This window comes from Phasianus colchicus, chromosome 5 (assembly GCF_987193195.1).
Source record: "Phasianus colchicus chromosome 5, bPhaCol1.hap1.1, whole genome shotgun sequence".
NCBI classification, from domain to species: domain Eukaryota; kingdom Metazoa; phylum Chordata; class Aves; order Galliformes; family Phasianidae; genus Phasianus; species Phasianus colchicus.
Window position 1 is genome coordinate 27,033,524 of NC_143440.1, and position 12,916 is coordinate 27,046,439.

Sequence of the window (12,916 nt, forward strand, 5' to 3'; positions counted from 1 at the left end):
CGCATGCTTCAGTAAGTAAACAGTCATTTTTTCAGTAAAATTTTAATCCATCTATATTTGGAAAAACAGTTCTAGGTTCCTTAATTAAACAATCACAATTAGGGAAGAAAAACAGTGACAAACAGAACTTTTGTTTTGTTAGGAAAAATGAACCAAGAGAACTTGATAAAAATAATTTTTAAAATAAAATACTTGAAAAATAAAAGCAAGGAATGGTTCAGCTTGATGAAAACTGTTATAAGACATGGAATAAGAGCACAAGCTCATTTATATTTTTGAAGGGGATTTTTGCTCTGTATTATACAAATGTGTTTTACCATCAGGAAATTTTTTAACTTTAGAAGCAGATGAAACCTGGCATCATGCACCACATACAATCTCTCTAGACCATTCATTTAGCTTACAGAATTACAACAGCTTTTTCCAGTTTTCTAGCAGAGGTCCCTGTTGGTCATGGAACTTGCTTTGAAAAACAGGTTCAGCAGAAGAGTGAACTAAAATGGCCACCCAGACCGAGTGTCTCTGTAAAATGACACCAATTTAAAGCAGTAAGTAGCGCTATACCACATCAGCACGAAGAGCAGTGCTATCAATATCTGGCTACACTTTTCCTATAGTTCACACAGATCATTTTCACATGAAGAGGACGCATTTTACCATAAAAAAGTAATATTTGGTTTGTCAATCTTTCTCTCAGACAACTGCTGAAAAGACGCAGAAACAGCTGTGTGAAAACTTGTGAAATTAACTTGTGTAATTAACTAAACTAATTACTGCCACTATATCAAAAAAACAAACTCAGGTAGCACTGTAGACTTTCTTTAATTCTCTGCAACTTATAAAGACAAAGATGGCATTAGCAAGCCAAGCCTATAATCCGTAGCATCTGCTCAGATACAGAAATAAATACGATTTGTGGGACACTTCTTATCCTATTTGTTATTAATGCCTAATCCAGTCTGAATTAACAACAATACATTTGTGTAAGAAACTCCAGCAACTTCCAGAGCAAGGAATTCACCTCTATCTAAAACTGTAAAATCTTTTTATGGAGCTCTTCATAAAACTGAAACATTTTAATATTTGGTTCCTGCTGAAGGACTGCAATGGCTCCTGCAGGAACTACAGTTATGATGCTCTTCCTTTAAAGCACTCTGACTACCACAGAAGACACTTGCTTTACACTGTTCATAAAGAATATAATGAATCACATATGAACATTGCACATTAAGAATTTCATTTGTATTCCCTTAGAAGCTGGAAGCCTCCCCTACGCAAACTGATTTAACTGGTGTGTGATCATACAGTTCCCTCCAACACAACAAATGACATTGAAACTTGACAAATCATTTGGTACACATTTTACCAGTTTCCCATTGTGGTAACAGTTTAGTCTCCACACAATACTCCTACTCCATAGTTTAATCTGTGCATGTCTGAACTGGGAAAATAAATATTCTTAGACCATTTTTCAGTATCACAATCCTAAAGCACATTGGTTTTGCCATTTTTAATTGCAGCATAATTCATAGAATAAAAAAACAGACAAAAGAAACCTGGAACATTTTTATCATCTTAGGTAGATTATTTCTCAAGCTGCCACGGTTATGTTTTGCAAAACCTTCAAGCAGAAACTCCAAGGTGCATCAGAATGGCCTCTCTCCAAGTCCTAGACTGCACTTAACTACCTTTACCTAAAGAAGCTAGTATTACAATCCAGGTACTGCGAGGAGACATTCTGCAGTTTGCAGAAAAATCCCTGCCACAGTTCCCCAGATAAACAAAGGGCTTAAGATGGCCATTAAACCCACAGTGCCAGTCCCTGCTTTGCATGGTGTGCAGGTCCATTCATTCAAGCATGAAGCCTAGAAATTTCCTAGGTCAGTCTAGGACAGCCTACAGTTAAATTGCTTAAACTACAGTCCTGTTTCTTGACAGTGACCTCATGAACAAGCAACACAAAAATAAGAAAGCTCAGGCTCAACTTTCAGTGTTTCATGTTTAACTTCATACCTGGTCTCACACCTCAATCATCATTGCAAGAAGCAATGCATGTAATTTCAGGTCTCTCTCTCAAGTGCATTTCTTCAACAGCTCCTCTTTAATCTACACTTTCAACCGCACAACGTAAGCTTGCAGAAACGGAGCTACGACAAGGACTAATTGGATTTTAGAGACTTGCAGAGCAGTCAGTATTCGTTTTTCATTTGTTTTCTATATCAAATAAACTTAGCCTCCATCTGCAAAACATAGATAAAAAAAATACAAGACTGTGTCACAGAAATGAAACAATTTTCATCTTTGAAGAAAACATATCATGGCCATAATCATCCCCCCGTATTATTTTCTACACTGCACCTTGAGATTCTTAGAATCTCTTAGACACAGTGCTGTGGCTTCTTTTTTTTCCTTTTTTTCTTAAAAAAAAAAAAAAAGGGGACTTACTGTTTTACAGAACACTTTTTCTAGATGTTAAATCAACCCACCTTTGAGCTTTTCAGGAATTATTTCTTAAAAAAAATTGATGTATTAAGAATATACGCAGAGAGTAATGCCATTAACTCAAACTCAATAAGCTTAATGGCATCTGAAGTTACAACAAAGCAGTGAGAAAGTGGTGACAGCCATGAGCTTGTGGGATAGACAATTAGTCAGTACTTCTTGCTTCTTCGTACATAAGATATTTCTTGTCTGTTTGCTCAACTCTGGAACAAATTTGTTTTCCATATGTATCACACAGAACATCAGACAAAACACAAGCTTCTACATTCAAGAGGTTCAGTATCTGACAGGCAACGTGACAAGTTCTACTTTGAGAGCTATAAAACCAGAATCACTCAACCAATCAGTTAAAAGACCTTTGATTATTACCCTATATGCTTACAACTTCTTTTAAAAATTGAGATAAACACTGCAGAAGTCTGCATCTTTAAAATATTAGGATAAGTTTCAAGTGGAATGTTTATTTAAATAAGGAAAACTGTGCCACCAGTACTCACTCACTGGAACAATGATTATGTGGATCACAGTTTACCACTGTTTAATAATTCTTCCCTTTTTTCCATGTTGTCAGACCTTCTGTAATACTCTTGCAAAAAATCAGCTGCGAAGTGTGAAAGTGCCTTCAAATAAAAGTGGAATAAACTATGAGAAGTTACTTTATTTCCTTTTTTAAATATACATATACAAGATATTTTATTTCAAAAGCACAAGAACATTATACAAGTTTCAAATTTACATTTTTGCAATTAAAGAAACCAATATGTGCATTATCAAATTTCTTCTGTCAGCCTGGATGGAATGAAAATTGGTGGCATAAGCATTTTGTGATCACTAAATACAGATCATACTCACAGTGAACAAAACTGCATAGTAATTTATGAAATGAAAGATGACACACCAGTCAGTGAATGATATGGGAGCCCATTTGCTAAGTAGTATGTGCAAACATACATGGAGATTCAACTTTGCCCCTTCTCTTTCTCTCTCATTTTTCCAGCTACAAACGTATTTCTAGAACTTCAAACAAGAGCTCACCTATTCAAACCAGCTGCTGTCCTTATAAATATATTACAGTTCAGACAGAAAATATAAGTGTTTTCACCTCATCGTTGATAACAGAAGTTATCACTGAAGTGCAAGGTAACTGAAAGTTTCTGATAAATGAAAAGGTAAAACTCTGAGCAAAAAAAAAAAATAATACAGTTTTGGTATCAATAAGCCACAATTTCCTAGTCTGAATTCATGTTTTTCTTGGTAAGAAGTGTTTCAATGTCCTTAGATAGCTCCAGTGAATGCAAGCTTTCATCACAACTCCTCTTCTAAATTCTTTACACGTTTCAAATACATTTTAGATAAGACTAATAGAATTATGGTTGGCTTTCAAGGGTTGTATATTCAGGTTTAAAATCTGCAAGAATCAAGATAAGGACAATAGTCATAACTGCAAGAAAAAAAGGCCTAGAAAACATTCCAAAGCCAGCTGTTTATATCACCAGGGAAGGATTATTGCAAAAGTTCTTGAAGAGAAAAAAAGAATTGCAAATCATAATACTCAAGTCTACCTGTACTCCATTTTTAGATGAATTATGGCGCTGTTCAGTGGACTCATGTACTCTAAAAGCTTTAAGAAACTAGGAGAACAGCTCTATTTATATCTAAATCATTATCTGAGATTCTACTACATGTCATAAAAGCAGTAAAAAAAGTTAAACAAAGGAAACAATAGAAAAAAACATTCTCAGACATTATTTTGAAAACTTTCCCTTGTGAGCCTTATTAAAATGACATTAAAAAATCCAAATAGCAAAGGGAGGGGAAATTAAGAATACTGAAAACTTCCAGCTTTGACACCAATGTGATTTCCTTGGAAAGCATTTTTACCCATTACATAACAAATTCTCTCATGTATGTTATAGTTGTAATTCGGAAAACAAAACAAAAAAGACATTTAGAACTGAAGCACAATCTTATAGCCTTAAGAGAGAGCTCAATCACAATGTACCATTAACTACTGAAGGGCAGAGAGACATACTTATCTTCTTTCACTTTTCTGCTCCTAGTGCTGAACGCAACCCCCAAAACACGCTTTCATTTTTGCAGGCAGGGCTCCAAACAATTGTGACAGAGGATGAAGAGTGGAAAGTTTCCCAAACACGGGCAAAGAAATTTATTTCTAATTCCAAGGCTGACTGGAATTTAGGGCCTTGATTTCAGTCCAGTGATAGTGTTGAAGGTAGTCTACTTTGAAGTCTCAGGCTCCTATGTAACTTGCAGAGATATACTACAGCAGTTATCTTCCTGTTTGGCTTTCAAGAAAAAATTCATGTAAAAAAACTGAAAGAAGTAAAACTAACCAAAACCTAACCAAATGCTGTAGTCCTAGACCTCTCAGGATATACAGCATTAATAGAGGACAAATTCATTAGATAAAGTGCGGTTCTGGCAGTGCGAAAAGCACAGACTATTTTTTTTAATGCAACAAACAAGATGGTAATTCCACTTTCTATGCATATTTCTCCTTTAAAGAGTTTATTGATAAAAACTCTTCATTAAATTCCAGGATATAGCAGAATGCAGGCTTTTTTCATACAACTTAATGTTTGCTGTTTCTGTTACTACAGATTACTACCGGCTTGGTACCACTACCAATCCACAGATCTCAACAGATTTAAAAGTCACACTAAACCTGGGAAAAGAAAGAAAATAAAGTTATTTTTTACTTAGCAACACCAGTTAAGTATATTCTCAAGGCAAGGAAGAGACAAATATATGTGCCCTAAAGCACAGGATTTGGAAAGCTGTCCTTGTCAAACATGTGAGACGACGGCAGCTTTAAAAAAAAAAAAGTGGAAATATTTCTGGATGTGAAGGTTCAGTAATAATTATACAAGGTAGTTTTCCTTTTGAGAAATAAAACAAAGCAAGACAATCGACATGAAATTCTGTTTCACTGTATTAGCACTACATCCAACCTCGAGAATCCATCAATTGCATCTGAACTACAGAACCCACTTTAGAACATTTGCTGCCACTCCCCTTTCCATTTCCAAAGCACTGCCAAATGTAAAAGATTTCACTAAAACAAAGAGACTCAGAGCAGCTGCCAATTGAACCCAAAGAAGATCTGATTGGTTTCTTGACTCCTGGCAATTTCCTCTATGATGCAGTGTTGCTGCCATAGCAGATGCAGCTTCCGGTAACGCTCCCGACATAAGTGCAGAGGATTGCCTCTTCTTCATAGAAGGAAAAAGGAGAATACTCAAATAAGCATATCAGAATATCAAATGAGAAGTTATTTCATTAATAATCTAGCATTAAAAGAAGTCTTAACAATAGCCAATTAATACTGAACAGTTGTATGAACAGCAACTCCAACAAGTATACGGGAAATGAAAGAATTCCAAATATAACGATCAATGAATGTTGTTTCCAAGATGATTCTTCAGTAATGGCAGTTGCTTTATGCTTTTCATCAGAAAATTAAGAAAGTATAACAGAACCAAAAAAGCGGATTTTCCCACTACTAATGACTCATGCAAAACTGGAAATTGCCATCAGTTAAACAAGTTCACCAAGCAAAGATGCATATTACATTGCTGTACGCACTAGCAGGAAGGTCATGGCTAATGTGTTTAAGAAACAAAAGCACCAAAACAGAAATGTAGAAAGCACACAAGTCAAACATTTACTTACTTCAGACCTGGATCTGTTTCTCCATATTCATCCAAGTATGGAGCAGGATATAAGCAGCCCCTGGTTTTACCTTCTATGAGGACAACTTTGCATTCCCTGATTCTTAAGGAAAAATAGTGGTATTTATTTTAAACGTATCTATCTTCAATATTATCACCACAAAATTATTTTTTATAAGCTACACCTTTTGATAACTTAAATATGAGCTACATCAATAGCAGATTCAATTAACCAGAAGTTATACAGGTTACTTTGCATCAGCTTCTGGTCGAATATGTGCTGCATATTAACATTCCAATTTATAGACATAAGCGTGGAGTCAGTACTACAATCGCTTTGCAGCAAACATGCTTTTGCATACAATCCCCAGGGGGGCTATTTTAAACAGATTTAACTAATAGTTACATAGCATGAATTATGATAGATTCAAAAGCATGGATTGAATTTAGCTTAAAAAGAGATACACCAGATCTAAACTGGTGTCTCCGTATCAGCAGCAAGGAAACTTACGTGCCACCATAAGTCAACTTCAAAGATTGTTTTAAGTATAATCCTCGATAGCATTTAAGAGTTCAGAAACAGGAGGAAATATGAAACTTATTTTGTAACATTGTGTAACATTAGGTTAGCCATAATGGGATCTTATTTCCATAGATCATTATTGAATTGAGGCCCTTCCTAGATATCTCTACTCTGTTCTACATTGTAGGGTAGTGAGATGAGAATTAGCGTAACTACCAGGAGCAGTCTTTAGACAGTAGAAGTCCTGCTTGAGGTAAGGAAAACAGTGAACTACCCTGTATAAAATGCCTGAAGTTATTGCAGCTGGGTTCCTTTCCATATTACAATCTGTTCAGGTAACCAAATGTTATCCCCGAAGGCATGTATTCATTTTGAAAACCATGTTGTTCTGATCCACACCTTATCCATCCACCCTCTATTATATTAAACAACTCCAATCCAAACAAAACATACCATTGATATGATTTGCCTCTGCTAGCAATTAACCAGCCAGTCTTAAAAACATACCCCCCTCCATTTATAGCTGTATGTATGCACAAGTCTACGTGTTTAAGTAATGGAAGGAGAAAAAAGTTAGTTTACAGTACCTATATCTCTGAGTACACTATACAGGACAGTACTCTCTGGAGCTAAAAAGGTATTCTGCTTCTGCCAACTCACAGGCCTCTGGATTGCTATTCCTATTGAGGCTCTTTAAGTGTGAAGAAAGACTAGTATGAGTCACAGCTGTTTTGCCACTGACACCTTAATAAAGAGAAGAACTGAGTAGTCTAGACAGATATGACTGCTAAAAAAATATTAAACCCAGAACTGAGCCTGTGTTTACAGTGTCATTTAAACTTACACAACTTAAAGAACAGACATGGACTACAGTTATGCCTGATATTATCTTTCCACAAGAAATAAAATGTTCTAAATCTAAGCCTCCAGGTTTCCATTTAACCTCATCATTAGAAATGCTACAATACATGATCTTCTAAATACACAGAAGACCCACACAGCTTCCACTAGAATCCTATGTTGAAGTAGAAATACAAACATTTTGTGAACTAGGAACAGAAAAGATAAATATACAATAAAGATAAGTTCTTTCCTTCACATTTCTAAGCAGTACAGCAAAAATACAGGGAAGTTTTAATCATAGCAGATAGTCCCCTAGATGCTAAAGCCATGGTAAAGTTCACTTGAAAATCACAGCTTAACGGTATAGTACGTGTAATTCCAACATATCTAAATGAAACTGCTCAGTACAGAGTAGTTATATCACCTTCAAACAGGTTCATACTCTATATCCATTCTGTAAAGCATATGATCTGACTCAGAACCTGAACAATGCAAAACAACTAACTGCAGCAATATGACTTCTTAATATTCTGTATTAAAGTAATGCTACTAACATTTAACCATTACTTGGTTAAAGTAATGCTTTTGAGGCTTTATTTTTTGTCATTATTGGCTGTTGTTTTTTGCCTAAAAAGAATTAAGTGCTTTGACAATGTTCTGCTTTTTGACCTTCAAATGTTTCCCTTTATTCATTAATATGTTAAATTCTGCCTAGCTACTTACTTGAGAAACATACAGACTCCAGCTCCACACTGGAGAGCATGAGAAGTACAGGCTCCCAACTCCTCTCCATTCACAAGTTCCTGACAGCAAGTATTCTGGGAACACAACATAGCCCCACAAAATAAACATAATACTGGATGTTTCTGTTCATCATCAGAAGACCGTGGGCATCTAGAAGAAGTGTAATCAGATTGTTTAGCATGAAATTTCAGAAGAAAGCTAACTACCAATGATGTTCCTAAAAGGAAAGTCACACCTAAGATATATACTGTTGTCATAACCTTGTATCACATACTTGCTTCCTTGGATTCGGTTTTTACATTGCTTCAAAGATTTCAGCTGCAAGATACCCCCCTTTCAACCAGGAGGTTGGAGTAGATGATGTGCTGAAGTCACTTATCCAAATTATCCTATGATTCATATTCCCTGGCATAAAACAGTGCCAACCTGACAGGCTTCTTGTATCCTGTGCAAAAATACTCAGGCTGAATGCCACATCAAATCCACATTACAGTGGTGAAAAATGACCAGATTAAAGTGCAATACTATCAAACAAAAGTGAATACACTGAGCAAGCTGCTGCACTGCAGCCTTAAAATGAACAACTGCTAGTATTGACTTGTGTAACTACAGAAGTGCTTTTGCTTCTGCAAAACCATTTCTGTTCACAGTTCTAACAATAGCTACAATAACTGAAAGAGTATCAAAATGACAAAACACCTAGCAGGACAACTAAATACATTACCTAAACTGCGATGCTTGGTTCAGAAGGCAGCTATAATCTTCAGGAAGCTCTATTAAACTATTTCTTTTCCGAGGATACCTGCATAAGTGAAAGAAATATTACAAGGAAAAAAAATAAATACCATAGCAAAAACCATAATAGGTAGATAAAGATCATTATCCTGCTACGTTTCTGGTTCCTTCTGTAAACTTCTGCAATTCCTGACCAGCTCTTTAGTCCTAGAAGCCTAGATGGAAGTTTCAGTATTTCTACATTCCAACAAAGTTGATGAAATTCAATTGCGTATCTAATGTATTTGCACAAAAGGTGTCTTATGTTGCAGTTAGCTTTTGTTTTTCCCTAGACAAAGCACATAAATTGCTTAACAGAATGCTGTGCCTTCGCAACGAAGAATCACTGAGCCAAAGAGAAATGAATTCATGGTAGTGCATCAACAGGAAAAAAAAATACAAGCACTGCTAATTTACACCTAGCAACCACTTCATTCCTTGGACAGTTTTAAGGTACAAAAGGACAAAAAAACAACAATCGAAAACCAACAAAACTCAACCTACCTTATTGCAGTGCTCTTGCCCTTCAAGCAACTTAGCACCACTGGATCAGTGCACCACCTATTTAAACAAAGATTTGCAGAAGACAGCATTTGTTGCTAAACTCAACTAATAAGAAATAAGCAGATACACAGGTAAAATGCTGAGCTCATATGATGACTTGTCAACTGTTACTATTGCCTAAAATAGGCTGTATCTCACTCAAAACTTCTGTTTCTGCTAGGAAGACTTTACCAATTACTTTCTGAAGTTCACAAGCACATGTAAGAGAGTTGGCCTCTCTTATAAGTTCTTCGAGCACACACAGAGAAACTCTAAACACAAACTTGTTTATAAATATACTTGTGAGAATGCTATTGATTTGCAAGTAATGGTAAATACTACAGATGTATCTATAGCAAACTTCCGTGTAACAGACTGTTAAGTCTGCTCTATACACTGTAGGCTGGAGTCAGCAGCTCAGAATGTCAACTAATTGAAGGAAGCGAGATAACAAAACAGAGACAGAAAAAAACCTGAAAAACCTAGTGAGATCAAGAGAATTCTGCCAAGAATCAACAATAGTAATTAACATAACCATGGGCTGAAACAGCCACAGTAAATACATGAAGAGATGAATACATTTTCAACACAATAAGCAGAATTATTCATCTACTCTCATAGATGACAATTGGCTGTAGTGAGGACTTGTTTCCTTTAACTTTCCTTTTTTAAAGAAGAATTTTTACCAATTATTTCCTTACTGTCAGATTACAGTGTACATAATATTTATATTACACAATTCAGCTATCTTCTACATTCAACAGTCTGTTTTGGAAATCCAGAGGAGATAGAGTACAAAGCCTCATCTGGCAGGTTATAAATTTTTCTGTGCTCTCATTTCACACTTTTGCTACTGACGTTAAAAACAGACCAATGAACAGCAGATGCTACACCATGCATGCAACGATTCATGATACCTTTAGCGTATAGGAACCAAACTCCTGTATGTCTGCAAACATTAGTTCCTTATGCTATAATTGTTGTACTCTAAGTTGTTGTTGGTTTTTGTTTTTTTTTTTTTAAGTTCTTAAAAAGGTTCACTATATTTACGCACATCAAGTGAACACTCACAACTCTAGCATGAGCTCAATCTTATTTAGAAATTTGATGCAATTCCCACAGGGTCATCACAACACAAAAACATGTCCTGTCCATGTTCCATTAGTACCTTTGAAGGAGTGGATTTACAGTGTCCCAGTACTCCTGGAAGAGCAGGAATAAATTGGTGGGTAGAGAGAGGTAACTACAAAGTGCCTTGAACTGCCCTTCTTCAGAAACTGCGTAAGAAAAAGAAAAGAATGACTATTGAAACGTTTCAGTGTTGCTGAATAATTCGCTCAAAACTAGAATTCTCTTCATTCTTCTTCCATTTAATAATTCAGGTTTTCCAGCTAGAGCACAGCTTCTTAAGATTGTACAACTGACTATAGCTTCATTGATGTAACTGGGGCTATGACAATTAGCTCAAGATCTGCTTTTGGTTTTATAATAATGTAATAACATCAGATTTAAGTCATGTATAAGTCGTTATAAAAATGTGGTTTATTGCTTAAACTTAATTTCACTGCACAGTACCTAACACATCGGTGCAGCCAATTTCCTTACCTATCCTATTTCAGCTACTCTTTGAGCATGCAATGATATTTAATTCTTCTATGATCAAGTCAGTGCTAACATGCAACAGTGCCAGTTTACTAGTTTGCTAAGTGGTCAAGTACTGGCTCACAGGACCTGAAGAAAACGGCACCACTGCTTCACCAGGAGACTCCTTTCTACAGATGGTACTGACAGTACTTTTCTACTGATGGCAACAACAGCACAGTGCAAAGATTTGGACTTGCAATCAAATTCATGATACTCAATCTTAGTTCATAATCTACATAAATAAATGTAAGACTATGTTTCTGTTGTGTATTGAAGCTTTGGTTCTCCTTTTCAAATAGTTGATAATTCAACTTTTCCCTGCATTTTGACACAAAACAAAGCACTTACTTTGGTTTAAGTACTGCAATGCATTAGAATTCTTTAAGAAATAGGTTTCAAGTTTTACAACATGCTTTATTTCTAGTAAGTTCTATTTTGCTAGCATTTGCCAATATCAGCAATCGCACAAGAAAGTTGATGCGCTCTTTGAATTTTACGGTGTGTTTTCTCATTTTTAATACATTCCAGGCTATTTCTCAGATCTTATAATCTACGCTTCTAAAATGCCGCAAATTACAAAATCTTTGTAGCCATGGATGCGCAATACCAAAACACCATTCATAGTTCAATATTTGCACACGTTCAGAAGAAATTCTTCCACGGAAATCCTAGACCACCCAACTTCCTGTATCTTCCCTTCCTACACAAATTGACCTTTCCCTTCTTAGTCTTATTAACATTATCTACTGTTGAGTTCTTGTGATCATTAAAAATTCCTTCACTCCAAGAACAGAATAAACAATTTCAACAAAGATAAATTTGCTTTCTCATGTTTACCTTGTAGTAGCTCCTCGGGTGGAGAAACTCCCAGCAAATAATGAAAAAATAAAGCAGCACAACGAAGATAAGGCATGATGCCTCTCTTAACACAATCCCACACAAGCCAGCCTGGAATATCCTGACTAAAGCAACTGTAATACACAAATGAGAAATACCTGCAATAGTTCACAGTGCACATCTTTAGAGTACTTTCACATTTTGGCTAGAACTGGTACAGTGTTAACTATGTACAAATCAACACTGCTGTACCCCAAATTCTGTGAAACAGTCACCACAATCTAATTTCAAACTTCCCTTTTACCTAAAGAATGAACATTGAGCTTATGAAGAACACATTAAGCATTCAGATTATTTCAATTAACATTTTTCAAAATTAAAAGCTGCATAACTTCAGACAACTCTGATTCAAACTGCACAATACAGCATTACATAACACACATCAAGTAACTAATGTATATCCGTGGTTTTCTTATTACAGAAAACCAGCAATTGTTGGCATTAATAACAGCATTTTTCCATGCATTCAGAGCTCCAAATGCAATCCAAAAGGGATAAGGAAAAAAAAAAATTAAGTAATCGTCACACGCAGCAAAAATAACAGTTAAAAATAATATGCCTCACATTTCATTATATTATAAAACCTACAACACCATTCTTGTTATTTTAAACTATCCTAATCCTATTTCTGAAAAAAAAAATACTGGAGTGATAATTTTCTCAGAAAAAAATTAACCACAGCTAACTACACATTTATGTGAGCAGGATAACAAGCATTGCCTAGGATCTGCTGAGAAACAAAAGTAAAGCTACA

General features: G+C 35.6%; 1 protein-coding gene across 5 annotated transcripts in view; it reads right to left on the minus strand.

Moving 5' to 3' along the window:
* Positions 1–12,916, minus strand: part of UBR1 (ubiquitin protein ligase E3 component n-recognin 1) — a 78,863-nt gene that overhangs the window by 15,919 nt on the left and 50,028 nt on the right. For 3 of the 5 annotated variants that reach the window (XM_090141030.1, XM_090141028.1, XM_090141027.1), the window contains exons 41-47: positions 12,103–12,236; positions 10,790–10,898; positions 9,583–9,639; positions 9,029–9,106; positions 8,284–8,454; positions 6,196–6,297; positions 2,014–5,735 (exon numbers count right to left, since the gene is read on the minus strand). In XM_090141030.1, the coding sequence (XP_089997156.1) occupies positions 5,594–5,735; positions 6,196–6,297; positions 8,284–8,454; positions 9,029–9,106; positions 9,583–9,639; positions 10,790–10,898; positions 12,103–12,236 (793 nt within the window). In that variant the 3' untranslated portion in view covers positions 2,014–5,593. Of the gene's footprint in view, positions 1–209; positions 5,736–6,195; positions 6,298–8,283; positions 8,455–9,028; positions 9,107–9,582; positions 9,640–10,789; positions 10,899–12,102; positions 12,237–12,916 lie in introns of those variants that run through there. The other 2 variants (XM_090141029.1, XM_031593574.2) reach the window with 2 other exon arrangements.